Raw genomic sequence first — 16,449 nt, 5'->3', positions numbered from 1 at the left:
TATAAAAACAATTTGTCACATCAAATCTACGGAAGCACTCTTTGGAGTGCATGAGCAGCCCCACGATCACAAACGTATGGGGAAAGCACAGGGGAAAAATAACTGCTGAGCATGCCGTAATTTGTTTACCATCCGGTGGAAGACATTACAACTGACTTCATTACATTAACATAACATTAACACACAACGTTTCTCTACATTAGTAAGCTAATCGATAGGAGAGCCATTCCAAACTTCCTGCTTGATCGATTTTTTAAAAATTAAATACTAAAAGGTAAGTCTTTTAGCCTAAGTGTCCTGTCCATTCACAGCTCTTTTCTTTGTGCATTTTGAGTGTTTGTTGATGAAAGTCCTTACAATCTACTTGTCCTTTTCACTAGGAGCCTATAGAAGAGGACAAATGGCTTTCCTTGAACTGATTACAACTTTATGTTCTCTATGGTGGTCTGTCACTGGTTCAGCTGCATCTGACCAAAACCTCTTCGATCAGCATATAGCTGCAATGAAAATATAATTAGTTAATGATGGGCTTATTAAAATAGACAGGCCATCTTAGACTTGCTTAATGTATTTAAAGCCAGTTACCCACATTCCCTCCTTTAACATGTCAGGGGGATGAAGAGGAACTGACAGACACATAGACAGTAAAGCAGACTTGATTTCTAAAGAGAGAGAGAGTATTCACTGTACTCAAACCTCCACCGTGGACTAATAGCGCCAAGCAGAGAGCAAACACAGTATAACAAGACTTTACACTTGCTGGGTTAGATACTATAACACAAACATCATCACTAAATGCTTTTTCCGGTTTTTCTTCCATCAAATAAAAGTAAGCAATAAGGAAAACACAAACAATAGTTCAAGGATGTGTCTGGTATGTTCACCATTACAATGCGAGTTCTGAGTTCTGAATGCAGCAGAGGCAGCAGATCAGCGGGCGCTCTGGCACTCCAGGACTTGAGCCATAACAGTGCTGAGCAGCCTGGGTAATTATGAGCACATGGATGAGCAGCACTGCCTCCGCACACATTATTATTCAGAAACAAAACAGAGGCTTTACTCCACAGCAGCAGCACAGCTACATACTCAGAGCATCTGGCCAGCAGACGGATTAATACATTCCATAACAATGTGTTACCAATGAGATTTTGACAGTGATTATCATAAAAATAATTGTTCATATGAGGAGTTCAGACTGGCTGTCTCTGTACTTCAGGCAGTGCAGCTGTAATTCACAAAGTTACTGTAAAATACTGCAATACACAACAAATGCACTCAAGTTGCATGTAGGACAGTTGCAGAGTGGTAGACCCCCTGCCTCTCCACTCTCATTCCAAACAGATTCTTTATGATGCCCGTGAGGAACACTTATATCGTCAACATGACACACTTCGCTCATATCAACACACATGATATCATCACTGAGTACATCACCTGAGGCAAAACATGATACAGAGTGGGGTCTATTTCATATCAACGAGTGCAACTGAAGGACACCATAACGATTGAAAAATAGTTTTGAGTTACCGAGGCGCGACTAGTTTTGGTTTGTTTCAAATTTAGCGACAGCAGCAAGTGTGAACACTAAGCATCTTCTACAGGGATATACAAACTATGAGTCGTAATCACATTACCAGTTGATGGAGTTATTGAGGCGGAGACATCTATAGACTCTGGATGCAGGTCATCGGTTAACTCTAAAGAACTGCATTCGCTCAACTCAGTGTTCGGCGTCCGGCAGGTGGAGAGGTCCGCGGACAGAGTGCGCAGCGGCAGTGCCATCGCGCGCTTCTGGGCGCAGAGTAGCTGTGGAATTAGTTGTGTGCACAACAGGCTGCGCGCATATTGCTGGGTAAGGCATTTTACCACGGAGCACGGGATAGGCCGAAATAAATAAATAATAGACCCTAATATGAGCCATGATAGGACGATGAATGATGATTTATATTATTAGTATTTATCTGCAGTATTTATTCCCTTAAATTGTCTGTAGGGCAAGCCTAATTCTTCAGTTTTTCACAATTACTAAAACACATTTTTTGAAACCTTCCACCCTTTTCTCAAAACTGTAAACGCAAACCCCAAATCTCAAACTACACCCACAAAACCTCTGAACTTATATTCGTCGTGTCACATAATTTGAAACAAGTGTGATACATTGAGTCGTTTCCTTTAACGTCATTTGTCCGTCCTTTATGTTAACCTTTTGCCACTCGTGGTTACCATTACGTATCAAGTGCATCACTATGCAAAATGTATTTTATTGCATGAGAATGTGTTTATGTTAGCTTTGCGAAAAGAGTCCATGAGATCTGCAAATTGTGTTACATGTGAAAACTGTTTATGGTTTTGGCAAGAGTGATCGATTCAAGAAATGTGTTCAGGCGACAGAATGAGATGAGAATTCAGAGAATGGAGTTTAGTGTTTTAGCAATTGTGAAAAACTGTAACAAAGATGGATTGGTTTTTATGACCAGGCAACAATCAAACCTGAAGATTAACAAGTTGGATATGGATATAGGGGCTTTGTCACATTTGGATTTAGAATTCATAACCACATACTTGTCAAAGACCTAAGTTGGAAATGGCTTATTTTGTTAAGGTTTGGGGGTGAGCATAAAGAATCTTGAAAGATAGTGTGAGAGTGGTGGGCTGTGTCTAAGAGACCTTGACAAACTCTAGGTTTCCATAGACAAACTACAGAGATAAATTTGAATCCTGATCTTTCACTCTCCAGTCTGTCCAATATATCCATGGGAAATAATACCTAGGCTAATTGCTAGGGTCAACTGTATTTCCTACAAACTAAATAACTATCCTAGGCCTGCACCTGGCACATGACATGACATGACATGAAGTGTCAGCTCACATCAAGACACACATCGCCACCTCTTCAAATAAATTCACTGGTCTGGATTAGATTGATACCCCCACAATACATGAGCTTATTCTACAGATATCTGCACAGGTTTCAAACATAAACCATCAGAAAGAATAGAACTGTATTACATATATAAAATTAAAACTAACATAAAAACATGAGATCTGCTTTGATCAAATTGGAATTTAATTGGACGTGAATACAACACAGACATAGATATAAAGGTATGAACCTTATAGAGTATAAAGGTCTCAAAGTATGACATTCTCTCCCAAATATGTAATTCTACAATGTTGTGTATGTTTATGTTCCACATGAAATATTTTGTCCTACAAAGATAATAGTCCAAGTCCAGTTCAGTACACCCCAAGGGTGTAATCTACATTCACTGCAGCAGCAAATACTACTTAAAAAAATAGGATAAAGAAAGCAAAAAGGAAAAAAAATAATACCAGACTTTAAACATTTTACCTGGAAAGCAATTGCACTGTGAAAACGTTTGGTTTTACCTTAATGTCAGTTTCCCAAAGTCTTTATCATTTTTCTTTTTCCAGTTTACATAGTGGAAAGTACTGGAATCTGCATGATTTATAAAACTCATCAAGTCTTGCCCCTCCTCCACTTATAATGCAACACGGTAGGAAAACCATAGTGTCAGCCTTATTGATTATTAATAATATTAAGTCACTTCCTCTTCCCAGAATTCCTGGGTTCTACTGACGGTAGTATCGATCTGGATGAATCGCAAGGCCTCCGAAGTTGCCGAAAAGCTACCAATCAGTGAATAAACCTTCACTGTCTCCATTAGGTGGCCCTGTAATACGAATCCTTCCTATACTGTACTTCTACAATATCCATGAAGTGCATACGATACGGAGATGATGAAACATTATATTGCATATTTCATGCATTTCCATTCCCTTTTTAATATTCTTCATATAAATATATATTATTCTAGTGTTCCTTTTCATTGTGTTGATTTATGATTATTTTTTAATGTTTCCCCATTCCCAACGATGTAAGTCCCCCATTACTTCGATACACAATAGTAAAGGCCAGTGTGTGTGTGTGTGTGTGTGTGTGTGTGTGTTGTGGCTACCACACGGTCTGCCTAGTGTTGCCACAGGACTGTGTGTGTGTGTGTGTGTGTGTGTGTGTGTGTGTGTGGCGGCTACAGTGTGCTCTCCCTGATGCTGTCACTGGACACTGTACTCATGGAGCGGGCCGGGCCCTGGTCCTGGATTGGCGCTGCTGGGGTCCAAGTGTGCAGGTCGAGCAGAGCCTGGTTGAGCCGCTCCATCCACACCGTGCGTTCCTCCTGGGTGTCAGCTGCAAACCAGCGCCTGTGGAGCAGCAGAGGCCCTTCAGTAAGTAAATCTGTAGCAGCAGAGGCCCTTCAGTAAGTAAATCTGTAGCAGCAGAGGCCCTTCAGTAAGTAAAAGTTCTTCTCCTCCTCAATGACAAAAAGGGAGCTCCCTTAGGACAGCACTGTAGGATTAACCTTCTGTGTTTTCACACATTTTCCCACCCTGCTTTTTGTGTGCTTGACGGTGACGTTTTTTTTTTTTTTACATGTCTACATTTTTCCAAACATCACGAAATTGGTCATCAAACACTAATTAAATCATAAAAAGGTAATAAGGCCACCAGGCAGACTGACTTGTTTAGTGAGGATGTGTCCTCTTCCTGCTGCGCCCGGCTCACCAGCTCAAAGGTGAAGGGCCGGGCACAGGAGTCCATCTTGACTGGCCTCACAGACTGGCTCTTGAAGTCGGAGAGGGAGATAATGCCCTCTGCAGGCTGTCAGGTGAAACACAGCCACAGAGATTGAATTGTGGTGAACACATTCGGTGAGTAAATTAGGTGAACACTTAGGTCACACTTTTGCACACGCACATGCAGTAATTGTGGTAGAACTCGTAGCCTTTAGGGCTAGCAAAATACAAACAGCCTCTCCATAGTTTTCAGGCTGGGCTGGAGTTCAACATTCTGCCAGTGTACATGGATACACTGATTCTAATGAAATTCTATCACCAACAATAATAGACAGATGTCAGAGGGGCCACTGAAAAATGCTTTAAAAACGTCTCTGCTGTAAATTCCCCAGTTACAGTGCTGGCTAAAGGAGAGGCTACAGGTGTCCACCTTATTGTCCCTCTCATTGGGATGGTTCCAGTAGAACAGACAGGTGTCCTTCAGCTCGAAGAAGAGTCGATGCCAGGAGCCCAGGCCCCTTATGTCCTTAAACATGGTCTACAGACACAAAGAACAGTCAGGTTACTGTCTAGCAGTCACTGGTGACACAAGAACATTTACACCTCAGGGACTTAAAGCACTACACAGCACACTGCATTCATTGTAAAATAACTACTGAGGGGTCATCAGTTCACAAGGTAATGCTACATAACACACACTCACCAGGAAGCCATGGTGCTCAACTTCAGAGTGAAATTCACTCTGGATTTGTAGGCGAATATGTCCCTCCAGAGGAGACAGGAACGGCACCTGATAAAGACAGTGAGGGACGTTAAGAGAAAGGGGATAATAGCTACTTCATGTATATTTGATTAAAAACTTTACTTGTAAATAATATATAAATATTACAACATAGTATGAAGCCAGTAAGGTTCAAGATAAATAGTGTGTGAGTAACTGTGGGTGCTTGTCATTTGAACACTATTTATGTTGAACCACATCACCAGTTTGAGAGTATAATATCTGTTGCCAATTCAGTCTTAATTATGTTCAGCTAGATACAAGATGTGCAAGGCATCCTCCCAAACGTATAAGAGAGTAAGTGCAGAAGAAAGGAGTTAATGTGGAACCTTATCCTGAAACTCATCCCCCAACAGCTTCCTGATTTTGCCTTCAAGTTTCATCTGGGTGAGGAATAGAGAGAGATAGATAGATAGAGAGAGAGAGAGAGAGAGAGAGAGAGAGAGAGAGAGAGAGAGAGAGAGAGAGAGAGAGAGAGAGAGACAGAAAGAGAGAGAGACAGACAGAGAGAGTTCACCATACCACCCCACCACAGTGCACCACACCACACCACACCAAATTTACTGTACAAAACATACAACAATAAAGACATACTGATTAGAAATGTGTTGTGTTAATGAGTGGCCAATTAAGTATCAAATGTATGATACAGAGCCACATGTGAGATTGTATTTGCACACACACATTCCATAGAAAACATCGATTATCACCCAGCATCGCCCAATGAACTGATGGGCAGTAACACAATATGTGCACAATATGTATGAATGTGTGTATGATGTGAGTTTGTGAGTGAGTGTGTGTATGACGTGTGTGTGTGTGTGTGTTACCTTGTCCAGGGGAAACTTGCTCTGACCCAATGATGCCAGTGTGATTTTGTGGCATCCCACCAGAGAGAACTTGCTGGGCCGAATGGCACACAGGTTATTTGGCATGACAGCGGCTGGGGACCCAGATGACACGCAGGATTACTTGAATTCAACTCAATTCAATTACATTTATTCATAAACTGTTAACAACAACAGATATTGCCTCAAAAGGTACTTTGCAGAGGCCAAAACCTAAAACCACCTCAAGCAAGCACTTGGAGTGGCAAAGAAGGCAACAGTGTCACTACAAAGCACTTTAGGTCAACTCTGTTGCCCTAAATGTGCTATACAAATAAATTAACTTGACTACCAAATGTAAGGCAAGAAGCAATACACAACTCTGACATACCAACAGCTTGCTGGTGGGTTCTCTGTCAAAAGCAAGAAGAAAGAAGAAAGAATTAGTCCAATCATCACTGAAAATATCATTCGTATACGTTCTTAAAATGTGGTACTCCACTGCTTTATGTACCTTCAATGTGCTGAGCAGTTTCCTGGGGGTGACCTGTGAAAGAACAATGGACTACAGTTATCAGATGTGGCGCCTGATATATACAGCTCTAGAAAAAAAAATGATAAGACCACTGCACATTTTTCTGATCACTAAGCAACCATAGGATGACATCAGAAAAATGTGCAGTGGTCTCTTCATTTTTCCCAGAGCGGTGTATGTCCATAACACACGTCGACATGATGCCATGACCCACCCTTTGTTTGGTGTGTCTGCGGTAAACCTGGAGGCTGTCCTCGCAGAAGGAGTTTGGGGTGTCAGACTAGAAACACAAAGAACACTGAGGACATCAGAGATCAGAGAAAGTACAGTGCAGACTCATTCATGTGACTGGGCAGGGTTATTGTGAAGTGTCCATTCAACCATGCTAACTGGGATACATTACATTTAACCTGTGCAATCACTGCGATCACTTGTGGCAGAAGCTCAGTTTGTTCTGATGTGATCTACAAGGTGTTAATCAAGTGATATATCACAAACACTGGCACAAAGGGCCCTAACTGAAATGGCGGGCAAAGAGCCATTTAACTAAAGTCTAACTAAAACTAATTTAATAACAATAATGCTAATTTAATACCATGAGCAAGATCCTAAACAGCTCAATGGGTCAGCTCAATGCTCTCACATGCTACCAGACGATAGCCTTAGTCCATGCACAAGATACTTTGATCTTGAGTGACTTTGCACTTTGCCGGTCATTTAAATTAGGGCTGAAAGACAGCCAATCAGACCCTTTTGGTGACCGAGTGACTGCCTGCATATCTACATCACATACTCACCATGCTGTAGACCTCCACATCAATCTCGAAAGTGGAGCGGATGTTGTGTCTAAAACACACAAGACACACATAACAACAAACTTTAGCAATTTAACTGGGCATTCAGGCCTGAACTGAAACGTGGTGCACAAAGACGTCCGAGGTGAATGCCTCCAGTTGCATATGTATTAGTTTCAGTTGTATGTGTGCCGGCTACAGTTGTGTAAGCTCAGTGTATGGCAGCTGAGTGGTGTGCATCGTGTAACCGCTCCAGTGATGGGCGATGGGCATGGGATCTGGCTGCAGGGCAGTGTCTGCGGGGCTCACAGTGTGATGAGGGTGGAGAAGGAGATGGTGTCTCCGTCAGCATCTGCGTCTGCGGCCGTGGCGAGGCGCGTTGCCATGACGTTGGTGGGGCCGTAGCGGAACAGCATGAAGAAGAAGTGAGTGGGTCGGCTAGCTAGAGATGGAGAGCAAAGACAGACCTAATAACTACATACATAAATACTAAATAATAATTCAAAAAACACTCAAAAACCACTTCACCACCACTCCACTACTTCATTATTATCAGGTGTATGGTTCATGCATTCACTCCCAGAATGAATTAATTAATTCCCATTCATTCCCTGAGGTTCTACCTTCACTGTAAAGCGCTTTGCCTTGATAAAGCACTATATAAATGCAAGTTGTTTTTACTCTGACGAAGAGAGACATACATTATCAGTAGCCACTGTATCTGGAGGCATGAGAGTCCAAAATACCAGGATTAACGTGTCTAAACCATACAATAACACATCTTCTTTGCATCCTCTATACCATGCAATAAAACATCCTCCTCTATGCACATATTCTAAGAGTAAATTACTAGTAGCCTAGTTTGTGGGCGTGATGAAGCACCATTCCTATGACTGGCTATGATACTAATGAGCCTGGCTCTTTGGAGTCATGGTCACGGTGCTTGCTTGGTTAAGTATAAGTATATAGTATAGTGAGCGCTGGATTTGAGGCGCTGGATACTGTGTGCTGTCGATGTGTCTTGTGTCTTGATTACCGTTGCGGGCCGAGCAGACGAAGTCCACCTTGAGGGGCAGGTGCACCTCGCTGATGCAGACGGAGCCCCTGCAAGGCTGCAGAGGGGCGCTGGGGTCGTCCTCACTCCCCTCAGGATCCCCCTCCAGACGGCCAATCTCAGCCAGCAGCGCCTCACGCTTCTCACCTGGAGAGAGAGAGAGAGAGGGGGCCACAGGTCAACAAGGCATGCATACATACATACAGTACATACATACATACATACATACATACATACATACATGTGTGTTCCTGTGTGTGTGTGTGTATGTATGTATGCTTCTATGTGTGTGTGTGTGTGTGTGTGTATCATCTTTGGGATGAGGTTTATGTGTGGGAAAGAAAAAAGAATAAAGAAAGAGAAAGGAAGAACAAGAAAGTGTGTGTGTGTGTGTGTGTGTGAGATCAATCTTACTCGAGATGAGCAGTAGTCTCTCGGCCTCTGCCTCTTGCACTGATCCTTTGCCGTGTTGTTCGTCCACACAGCAGTTCAGTGCCTGCAGTGTCTGAGAGATCACTGTCTGCAGCTTTGCAGCCTCCTCCTTGTAGGCCTGAAAACACATACACACACCTCGATTAGGCCTGAAAACACACACACACACACACACCTCGATTAGGCCTGAAAACACAAGCAACACACACCTCGATTAGGCCTGAAAACACACATGCAACACACACCTCGATTAGGCCTGAAAACACACACCTCGATTAGGCCCGAAAACACAGCCTGAAAACACACACACACACACATACACACACACACACACACACACACACACCTCAATTAGGCCTGAAAACACACACACACACACCTCGATTAGGCCTGAAAACACACACGCAAACCCACACCTCGATTAGCTGATGGAATTCAACAAGGCCTGTGTAGGTAATTCTGAAACAATTAGCTCTTGCTCTCTCTCTCTCTCTCTCTCTCTCACACACACACACCTTAATCTTCTCCTTGTTGGTGAAGGATGGCTGCGTCTGGGGTCGGAGCTTTTCTGGGGCCCGCCTCCACGGTGTGACACTCTTCATGGGCTTCTGTTCACTGCGGCTCAAGCAGCGATACGCGTCGATGCTGCACACACACACACTTTAATGTGTTTAATTGATTCTTAACACAGGAAGAATTACAGATCTAAACATTGAGGGAAGTATTTTCCAAGTTTAGACAGGTCTGATCAAACACTGATTAAAAGTTTGCACTGAAACTCCAGGTTTGTTATGCTGTCAGCAGGCGGCTGATATTTTAACAGCATTAGAGTTAGAGTGTCCATTTACAAATAAAACAAAAAAAAACATCCTATTTTAATAAATGACATTGTTACTATTCACATCTATGATGGTTATGTCTGGAGTATTTGGAATATGTAAGGGATAATGTATAGAACGCCGGTCATTATTGGGAAAATAAGTCCCAACCGGCGAATCGGACCACAACGCACCAGGGGAGGGGTCTTGCTTCCCCCTGAAGGGACTTATTTTCCCAATAATGACCGGTGTTCTATACATTATCCCGCTTATTATACGGCTACTTGCCAAACGAAAAAATAAACTCCACGATATGTCTTTACATTTATTTGTTACCATTTCGTCGTGGCTTTTGCTGAGAAACAAAAGATCACACACACTGAACTTGAATCAAACGTTCTTTAGAACACAGCTAATCAACCGTCTGCCTTCACTTTTGAATGAGATCCGTTGCCATTGACAGCGGTCATTATTTAGAGGTCTTTAGGCGAAAATAATGACCAGTAGAACTTTGGGAAATCCCATTCAAGTCAATGGAGCGTTCTACTTGCATTGTGAAGAGCCGTATAATATTAGATATTATTGTCATTTTCGTCATTGAACCAGTCCATTTGTACAGCATGGCGCTTTTTTTTCTCATTATCTAGTGCACATCTTTAATGCTTTAATGCAGACTCACACACACATAATGTAATGGTCTAATTCTTGAGACAAATTACATATATCTGTTTCAGGGCGCATTACAGAAAGTAGCTATTTGTATACTCTGTGGAAAGCTAAAGCTTTATGCAGGCATTGCAGTAATACAGTAGGGGTTGTTCTGGACACCAAGAACAGGGAACCGTGTCAGGTGTGGTCGCCTGGTCACCTGTAGAGCGGTTGGGTGTCTGTGGGTGTCTTCAGCCCTTCAGACGTGAGCTGGAAAGACAGGCGGTCGGAGACAGAGGCGGCGGCTGCCAAACGCTGGGAGAAAGGAAAGCAGACCTTATGATGAAGACCATTTCCCAACTCACAACCGCAAACACTTATACAGTAATTGCAATCAGCACATGCAGTATGTGTATTGAACGTATAGATGGGCTCAATTACAAAAGAATGAAATGTCAGACATTGCAAGCCATATGGGTGGTTCCTAATTCATGTCGTTATTATGCTCTGTGTCAGACAGTGGACAGACAGCTGATATGCCTATCATTGAAATGCAATGATTGCAGTGGCGCTGTGTGTGTGTGTGTGTGCATTATGGGGCTCACCAGGGGAGTGACCACCTTGTCCACTGACTCACTGAGGGGAGAAAGAATGCAGCTGGGGGGCAGTTTGAGCAGCTCGTCATCAGTTTCATCTGTGGGGCTCTCTGGCCCCCCCCCCTCTTCATCCTTAACCTCCACTTTCTCCTCCTCCTGCTTTCCTTCACCCTCTTCCTGTTTGTGGTTGTCCTCCTCTGCTTGCCTTTCCTTCTTAATTTCCATCCTGTCGGTTGGGCTGGCACAATCCTTCCTCACCTCCTTCTCCTCCTCTTCCTCCTCCACCTCCTTCTCCATCTCCCCCTCCTCCTCCATCTCCTCCAGTTGAGCAGCCTCAAGCACGTCCTTGAAGATCTCGTCCAGCAAGGCTGAGGTGTTTATCTCCCTAGGGGTGCTGCTTGTCGCCCCTATCAAACAAACACCACACCACACACTGTCAATAAATGTAAATATTCGTAGCAATGTATTTCTATTTATATAAATATTCATGGCAATTTATAGTTGCCATAGAATTTCACAGACAATATATATTCCTATAGGGATGCAAAAAAACGAAGTACCGGTATCAGCTAACATTCATCCAAACCTGTGATAGAATACAGAACAGGATATAGAATATCCTCTCCAATAATGGTGACTTCATGTAATAAGCTGCAATACAATAACGGTGGCTTGACAGGTTGATAATAGCAGTAGGATGAGCCGTCCTACCTGCGGGTTTAGCATTGGGGCACATCTCGCCGAACGCAGGCACTTCCGTCTGGGAGAGATCGATGGGAGGCAGACTCAAGTTGCCATCAGAGGAGGCAAACGACAAGTCCACCCCTGCCTTGTCCTGAAGGCACAGCAATGGGAATCACAAACACACACACACACACACGTCACAGGTGAACACACCTTGATGCGCACACACACAGAATCACTGATTGCCAGACACCACATGTGTGAATCACCATAAGCAGATGTGTGCAAGTGCCAGGTAAATGACAATGATATAGGCGTGACTGACAGTGCAACTTCCTAAACTAACTAAACCCAATGAAACAAACCCAGCGTTATTCAAATCTTGTGTGGTGTGTGAGTTTAGTTTACACACAACCCAGTGTTCTCCAAACTGTCTGTGGCTCTGAGGTTAGCTTACATCCTGGTGTTGGGATGGAGGCCAGACGACTCTGCTACGTCTGGGAGGGGGTCGTGCATCAGCCTTTCGATGAAACACAGCAACTGAGAACCTGCTGCTACTAAACACACTATTGCGTCGGAACAATCTCCATTAGTGCCTTCTCTTCTAGGTGTTCTGTTTTCTTGCATCTAAACGTTTTGTACTGAAAGGTGTGGTAATTAATCTCGTTTTGTTTTCTGACTTTCGTTAGGCTTTTAGATAGATAGATACTTTATTGAGGGGAAATTCAAGGTCTCAGTAGCATACAGTCATCACAACATTAGCAGACAGGGAAGTATAGACCCTTTCAAGAGAGTTCCATTCTCAGCATCATAGTTGGCCCCACAAGACTTCCTATTTAACATTCCATATGTTATCTCAATGCAGATGAAGTAGATTGGGGCCCATATAGAACAATCAAGCATTTTTTTGGTTTTTATTGTTGAAAGGGTTTATATCAAATTATGTGTTTTCCCATCTGCTGTACAGCTAAACTTTGTGTTGACACTTAAGCTTGAGATAACAGAGCCCATCACAAAGGAACAGCTGTTCTTTAGCATCTATTTTCACAATAGCTGTCAGATGTCAAACAAAGCATGAAGAGGCTTAAAGGTTCTCTAGGCACGGTTGGGTAGCACCACTTCTGTTCGCGTAAAAAGAAAAAAAAAGGGCTCAAATGCCCTCGAGTTCGATTAAAACGAACCAAAGGCTGTCGGTGTGAAAACACCCTTAGAGAACCTTAAATGCCAATTGAAAATTCAACTCGATTACTGTTGGTAATTTCCAGACGTGCCACGTGCCATCAGATTGGTTTGTAGCACTCACCTTGGATGGGCCTGGGTCTGAGCTCGACCCTTTCGGCCAGGCACTGGCAGCAACAGGTTGGATGTTGTTTAATATGCGCAGCTCCTCCTCCCGTTTCTGAAGGAATCAAGCACAGTTCTTACCCACAATGCACCTCCATACACAACAGCACTAACATTTCTACTGGCATATGACTTTATGGTTTCAGATACTATTTTGTATATGTATATAGAGAGCTTTATCCATGCTTTGATGAGTGGTAAGTGTGTATGTGTGAGTGTGCATGTAGGTGCCTGAGTCAGAGGAAGTGTGGAGGGCTGTTAAGGGTGGTGCATAAGCTTCAGACCTGGCGCATGAGGGCAGCCTGTGAGGTGCTCGGCTTCTCTGAGGTCTGGAGCTTCCGCTCGGCATCACGGACAAATTTGTTTAGGGAGCGCGGAGTGCCAAGGACCGCAGCAGGTGGGGGAGGAGTATTCTGCTCCGAGCCTACACACAGACGTCAATTCTAATGGTTGAATGTCTATTGATGAATAAACTAACAACAATCTCAGAACAACACACCCAATCTAATGTATGAATTTGCAATGTGCGCCTGTTCAATCAGATTTGTACAGCTGAGCATTGCTGCCACTGTGTTTTACCGGTTGCATTACTGATGGGCTGGGATAGTTCTCGCTCACCTGTGAGTTTTTGGCTTAACATCTGGAGCCGGGAGCGGATGGAGGGGAAGGCAGGGGTGTCCGGCTTACGTTCCTGTTCAGCTTGTCGCATGCGTGGTGGGGATGTGCTGGGAGATTTTGGTCGGGGTGACACCGGGATCTGGTTTTCTTTCTCCACTGGTGTCAGGCGGCGCCGTTTCGTCTCATTATCTGAGTCTAAAACATAACATTTATTAACATTAACTTCTATGGAAAAGTAATGTTTGCATGGTGTTATACCAAACTACTGGTACACTCCAAGTAGAGGCTAGTGCATGTCAATAATTTTCATTTAAAAAATGATATATGGGTAACGTTAGCACATTTATACATGTTTTTATGACAGTGACTGAAACCAACTCACCACTCTCAGTGATTTCCAACTTCCTCTGCCTTTTTGGCAGAGACTCTGTGCGTTCAGTCATTCTGATGGGAGAGGGCCAAAACAAACAAATGCCAATCACGCCCACATTAACAAGTCATCTAAAAGGTTACTCTCCAAATATATCAGTCAGAAAAAAATTATATATATATATATATATATATATATATATATATATATATATATATATATATATATATATATATATACACACACACACACACACACACACACAAAGGTGCAATGTCAGTGATCTCAACCCTTACAAATGTCAATGGTGTTAATGTCAAAAAATTTCAAAAGACAAGTGTGTCTGATTGTCCGTTTGATAAATAACAGGCTATCTTGTTTGCTAGCATGTTTGCATTAGCTCTCTAGCTAGCTGAATTCTGTAAAGTTTTGCTGTCGTGTAATTATAGATTATGGTAGATACATACACGTCACATACACACATTGCTCGCATAGCATTACAAAACATTTTAGTGGTTTAACGTTAAGACACAAAAGTGTCCTACAGTAGACTAGTGCTTCAAAGTACAAGATTAGCTATCGACAACTAGAGCTACTTTGCCAACGTTAGTCATTGTTAAAAATGGCAAGCTAACTACGTCAGTGTTATTTCTGTAAGGTAACGTTAGTAAACACTACGGCTGTTTCATATCCAGAAATATATACACTTTTTTAACTTACAAGTGATATTGAAACACTTTACCTAATCTTATGTTAGCACAAAAGTATCTTACTTTGCAAATGAGTTCAGCCACTCCTCTCTTGAAGTTTTGAATCTCCGCGGTTCTTTCGGCGACTTCCTTATGTTTGAAACGTCACCTCCGAAGTGGGCGGCCACACGCATTGCGCATGGGTACAGCGACACGCTCCGCAGACATTCTCTGGTTCAACCTATGGGTTCACTATGGTTCAACCCTGTTCAACCCAGAAGAATACGATCCATTCAAGTCTTACAGACAGCTGATCTCAAAATTACAGGCAAATTATTTTTATTTTTTTAGATCAATGGCGTAGACAGGCGTGAATTCCGCTCTTTAATTCAATCAAGGACATTCATCATCCATTCAAATGGCAAATTATGCATTTTATGCTGCCCTTCGACATTATTTGGCAACTAGGACTGTCGATGCCGCGGTCGACCGCAAGAAAGTCATGCGGGTGGCTGACAACTTCATCATAAAAGGTATTCTACCTTAATTAGGCTAGACCAGAGAATGTCTAGTCTCTGGCTAGCAATATGAGAACAGGGACAAGTCAGTGGAAATGAACTTAATTAAAGAAATAAACATGCTTTGCCATAAGGTGTCTCCTGATGTGCATAGACACAAATAGTTACACTTTAAAGACTCTAATAGTTGTTTTCTCATCCCATGAGCTTTTGTTTAAAATATGGGTTGACCTCATATTTTTCATTCTATAATTAAATACCCGATACCCGGTCCATTTTATCCTTAATAAGAGGGATTAAATTGCAGTTCTCTTTCTCCCACTCTCAGACAACTCCTAGTTGGGGACAGCATCTTTAACAAATCCATTATGTTCAACAACCTCCACTGTATGCATGTTGAGGCCCTGTGGCCTAACCCCCTTAAGGTATCCAATGCAGTTTCGGGTTCTAGGTTATGATATGAGATCAAAAACAGCAATGCTTAGGAAAAAAACGTAGGAATGGAATAGAGAAATATTTTTTAACGGATAAACTCTATTGTTCTTTGCACCTGCTCCATTACATGTAAGAATGGTCAAAAGGTTACTTAACAATAACATTTGTCAGACAAGGGCTTGAAGTAAATGTTCTGGTCCACTGCCTATACTGTGTATAGGTCATCAACAGTTGATGAAGTTATGAGCTAGTACACATTAATTACACCTTTTTGTTACAAAAAACACTGTCAACTGTAACTCAACACTCAATGTCCACTTGGATAAATCATCATGTCACATCGCACACTGAAAGGCCTGTCCAGAAAGATTGACAGACATACTAGACAGACAGTCTGACCAGACAATCTTTTATTTTCTTCTCCAGACCACCAGTTATTCTACACTGGTCCAAGCAGGCAGTACAGGAGGCTAGTCATTTTGTCTGATGAACAGAAACAGACTGTACTGAAAGAGTGCCACAACAAACCTGGCACTGGAAAGCACTGTGGAGTGAGAGCCACCAGAGACAGGGTGATTGCAGGCTACTTCTGGTCCACTCTCAAGAAAGATGTGGAAGAATGGGTAAAGTGGTTATGATTACCGAATCAAATGCCATGGCTTTCAAACAATACATCCTACCAGTTACTCTCAGATCAACTTCAGATTTTA

General features: G+C 42.6%; 1 protein-coding gene across 3 annotated transcripts; it reads right to left on the bottom strand.

Moving 5' to 3' along the window:
• Positions 1–3,049: 3,049 nt before the first annotated feature.
• Positions 3,050–14,924, bottom strand: anln2 (anillin, actin binding protein 2). Of its 3 annotated transcripts, none has more exons than XM_076267065.1 (22): positions 14,871–14,924; positions 14,110–14,171; positions 13,728–13,922; positions 13,394–13,533; positions 13,069–13,164; positions 11,793–11,916; positions 11,091–11,488; positions 10,706–10,800; positions 9,535–9,664; positions 9,002–9,137; positions 8,570–8,734; positions 7,843–7,975; positions 7,537–7,585; positions 6,954–7,019; positions 6,719–6,751; positions 6,596–6,617; positions 6,208–6,320; positions 5,707–5,760; positions 5,300–5,386; positions 5,027–5,134; positions 4,542–4,681; positions 3,050–4,224 (listed from the first exon to the last, which is right to left on the bottom strand). In XM_076267065.1, the coding sequence occupies exons 2-22, from the start codon at positions 14,168–14,170 to the stop codon at positions 4,053–4,055; spliced, it is 2,517 nt and encodes an 838-aa protein (XP_076123180.1). In that variant the 5' UTR covers position 14,171; positions 14,871–14,924; the 3' UTR covers positions 3,050–4,052. The 3 variants fall into 3 exon arrangements, with proteins under 3 accessions (XP_076123180.1, XP_076123187.1, XP_076123194.1); XM_076267072.1 differs by lacking the exon at positions 14,871–14,924 and adding an exon at positions 14,840–14,869; XM_076267079.1 differs by lacking the exon at positions 5,707–5,760.
• Positions 14,925–16,449: the final 1,525 nt, after the last annotated feature.

This window comes from Alosa pseudoharengus, unplaced genomic scaffold, assembly GCF_046254945.1.
Source record: "Alosa pseudoharengus isolate Yale_2024_CS ecotype anadromous, Long Island Sound unplaced genomic scaffold, YU_APseudo_1.1 YU_APseudo_1.1_scf_10, whole genome shotgun sequence".
NCBI lineage: Eukaryota > Metazoa > Chordata > Actinopteri > Clupeiformes > Clupeidae > Alosa > Alosa pseudoharengus.
The sequence above is the reverse complement of the archived record's forward strand: the minus strand, read 5'-3'. Positions and strand labels throughout refer to the sequence as shown.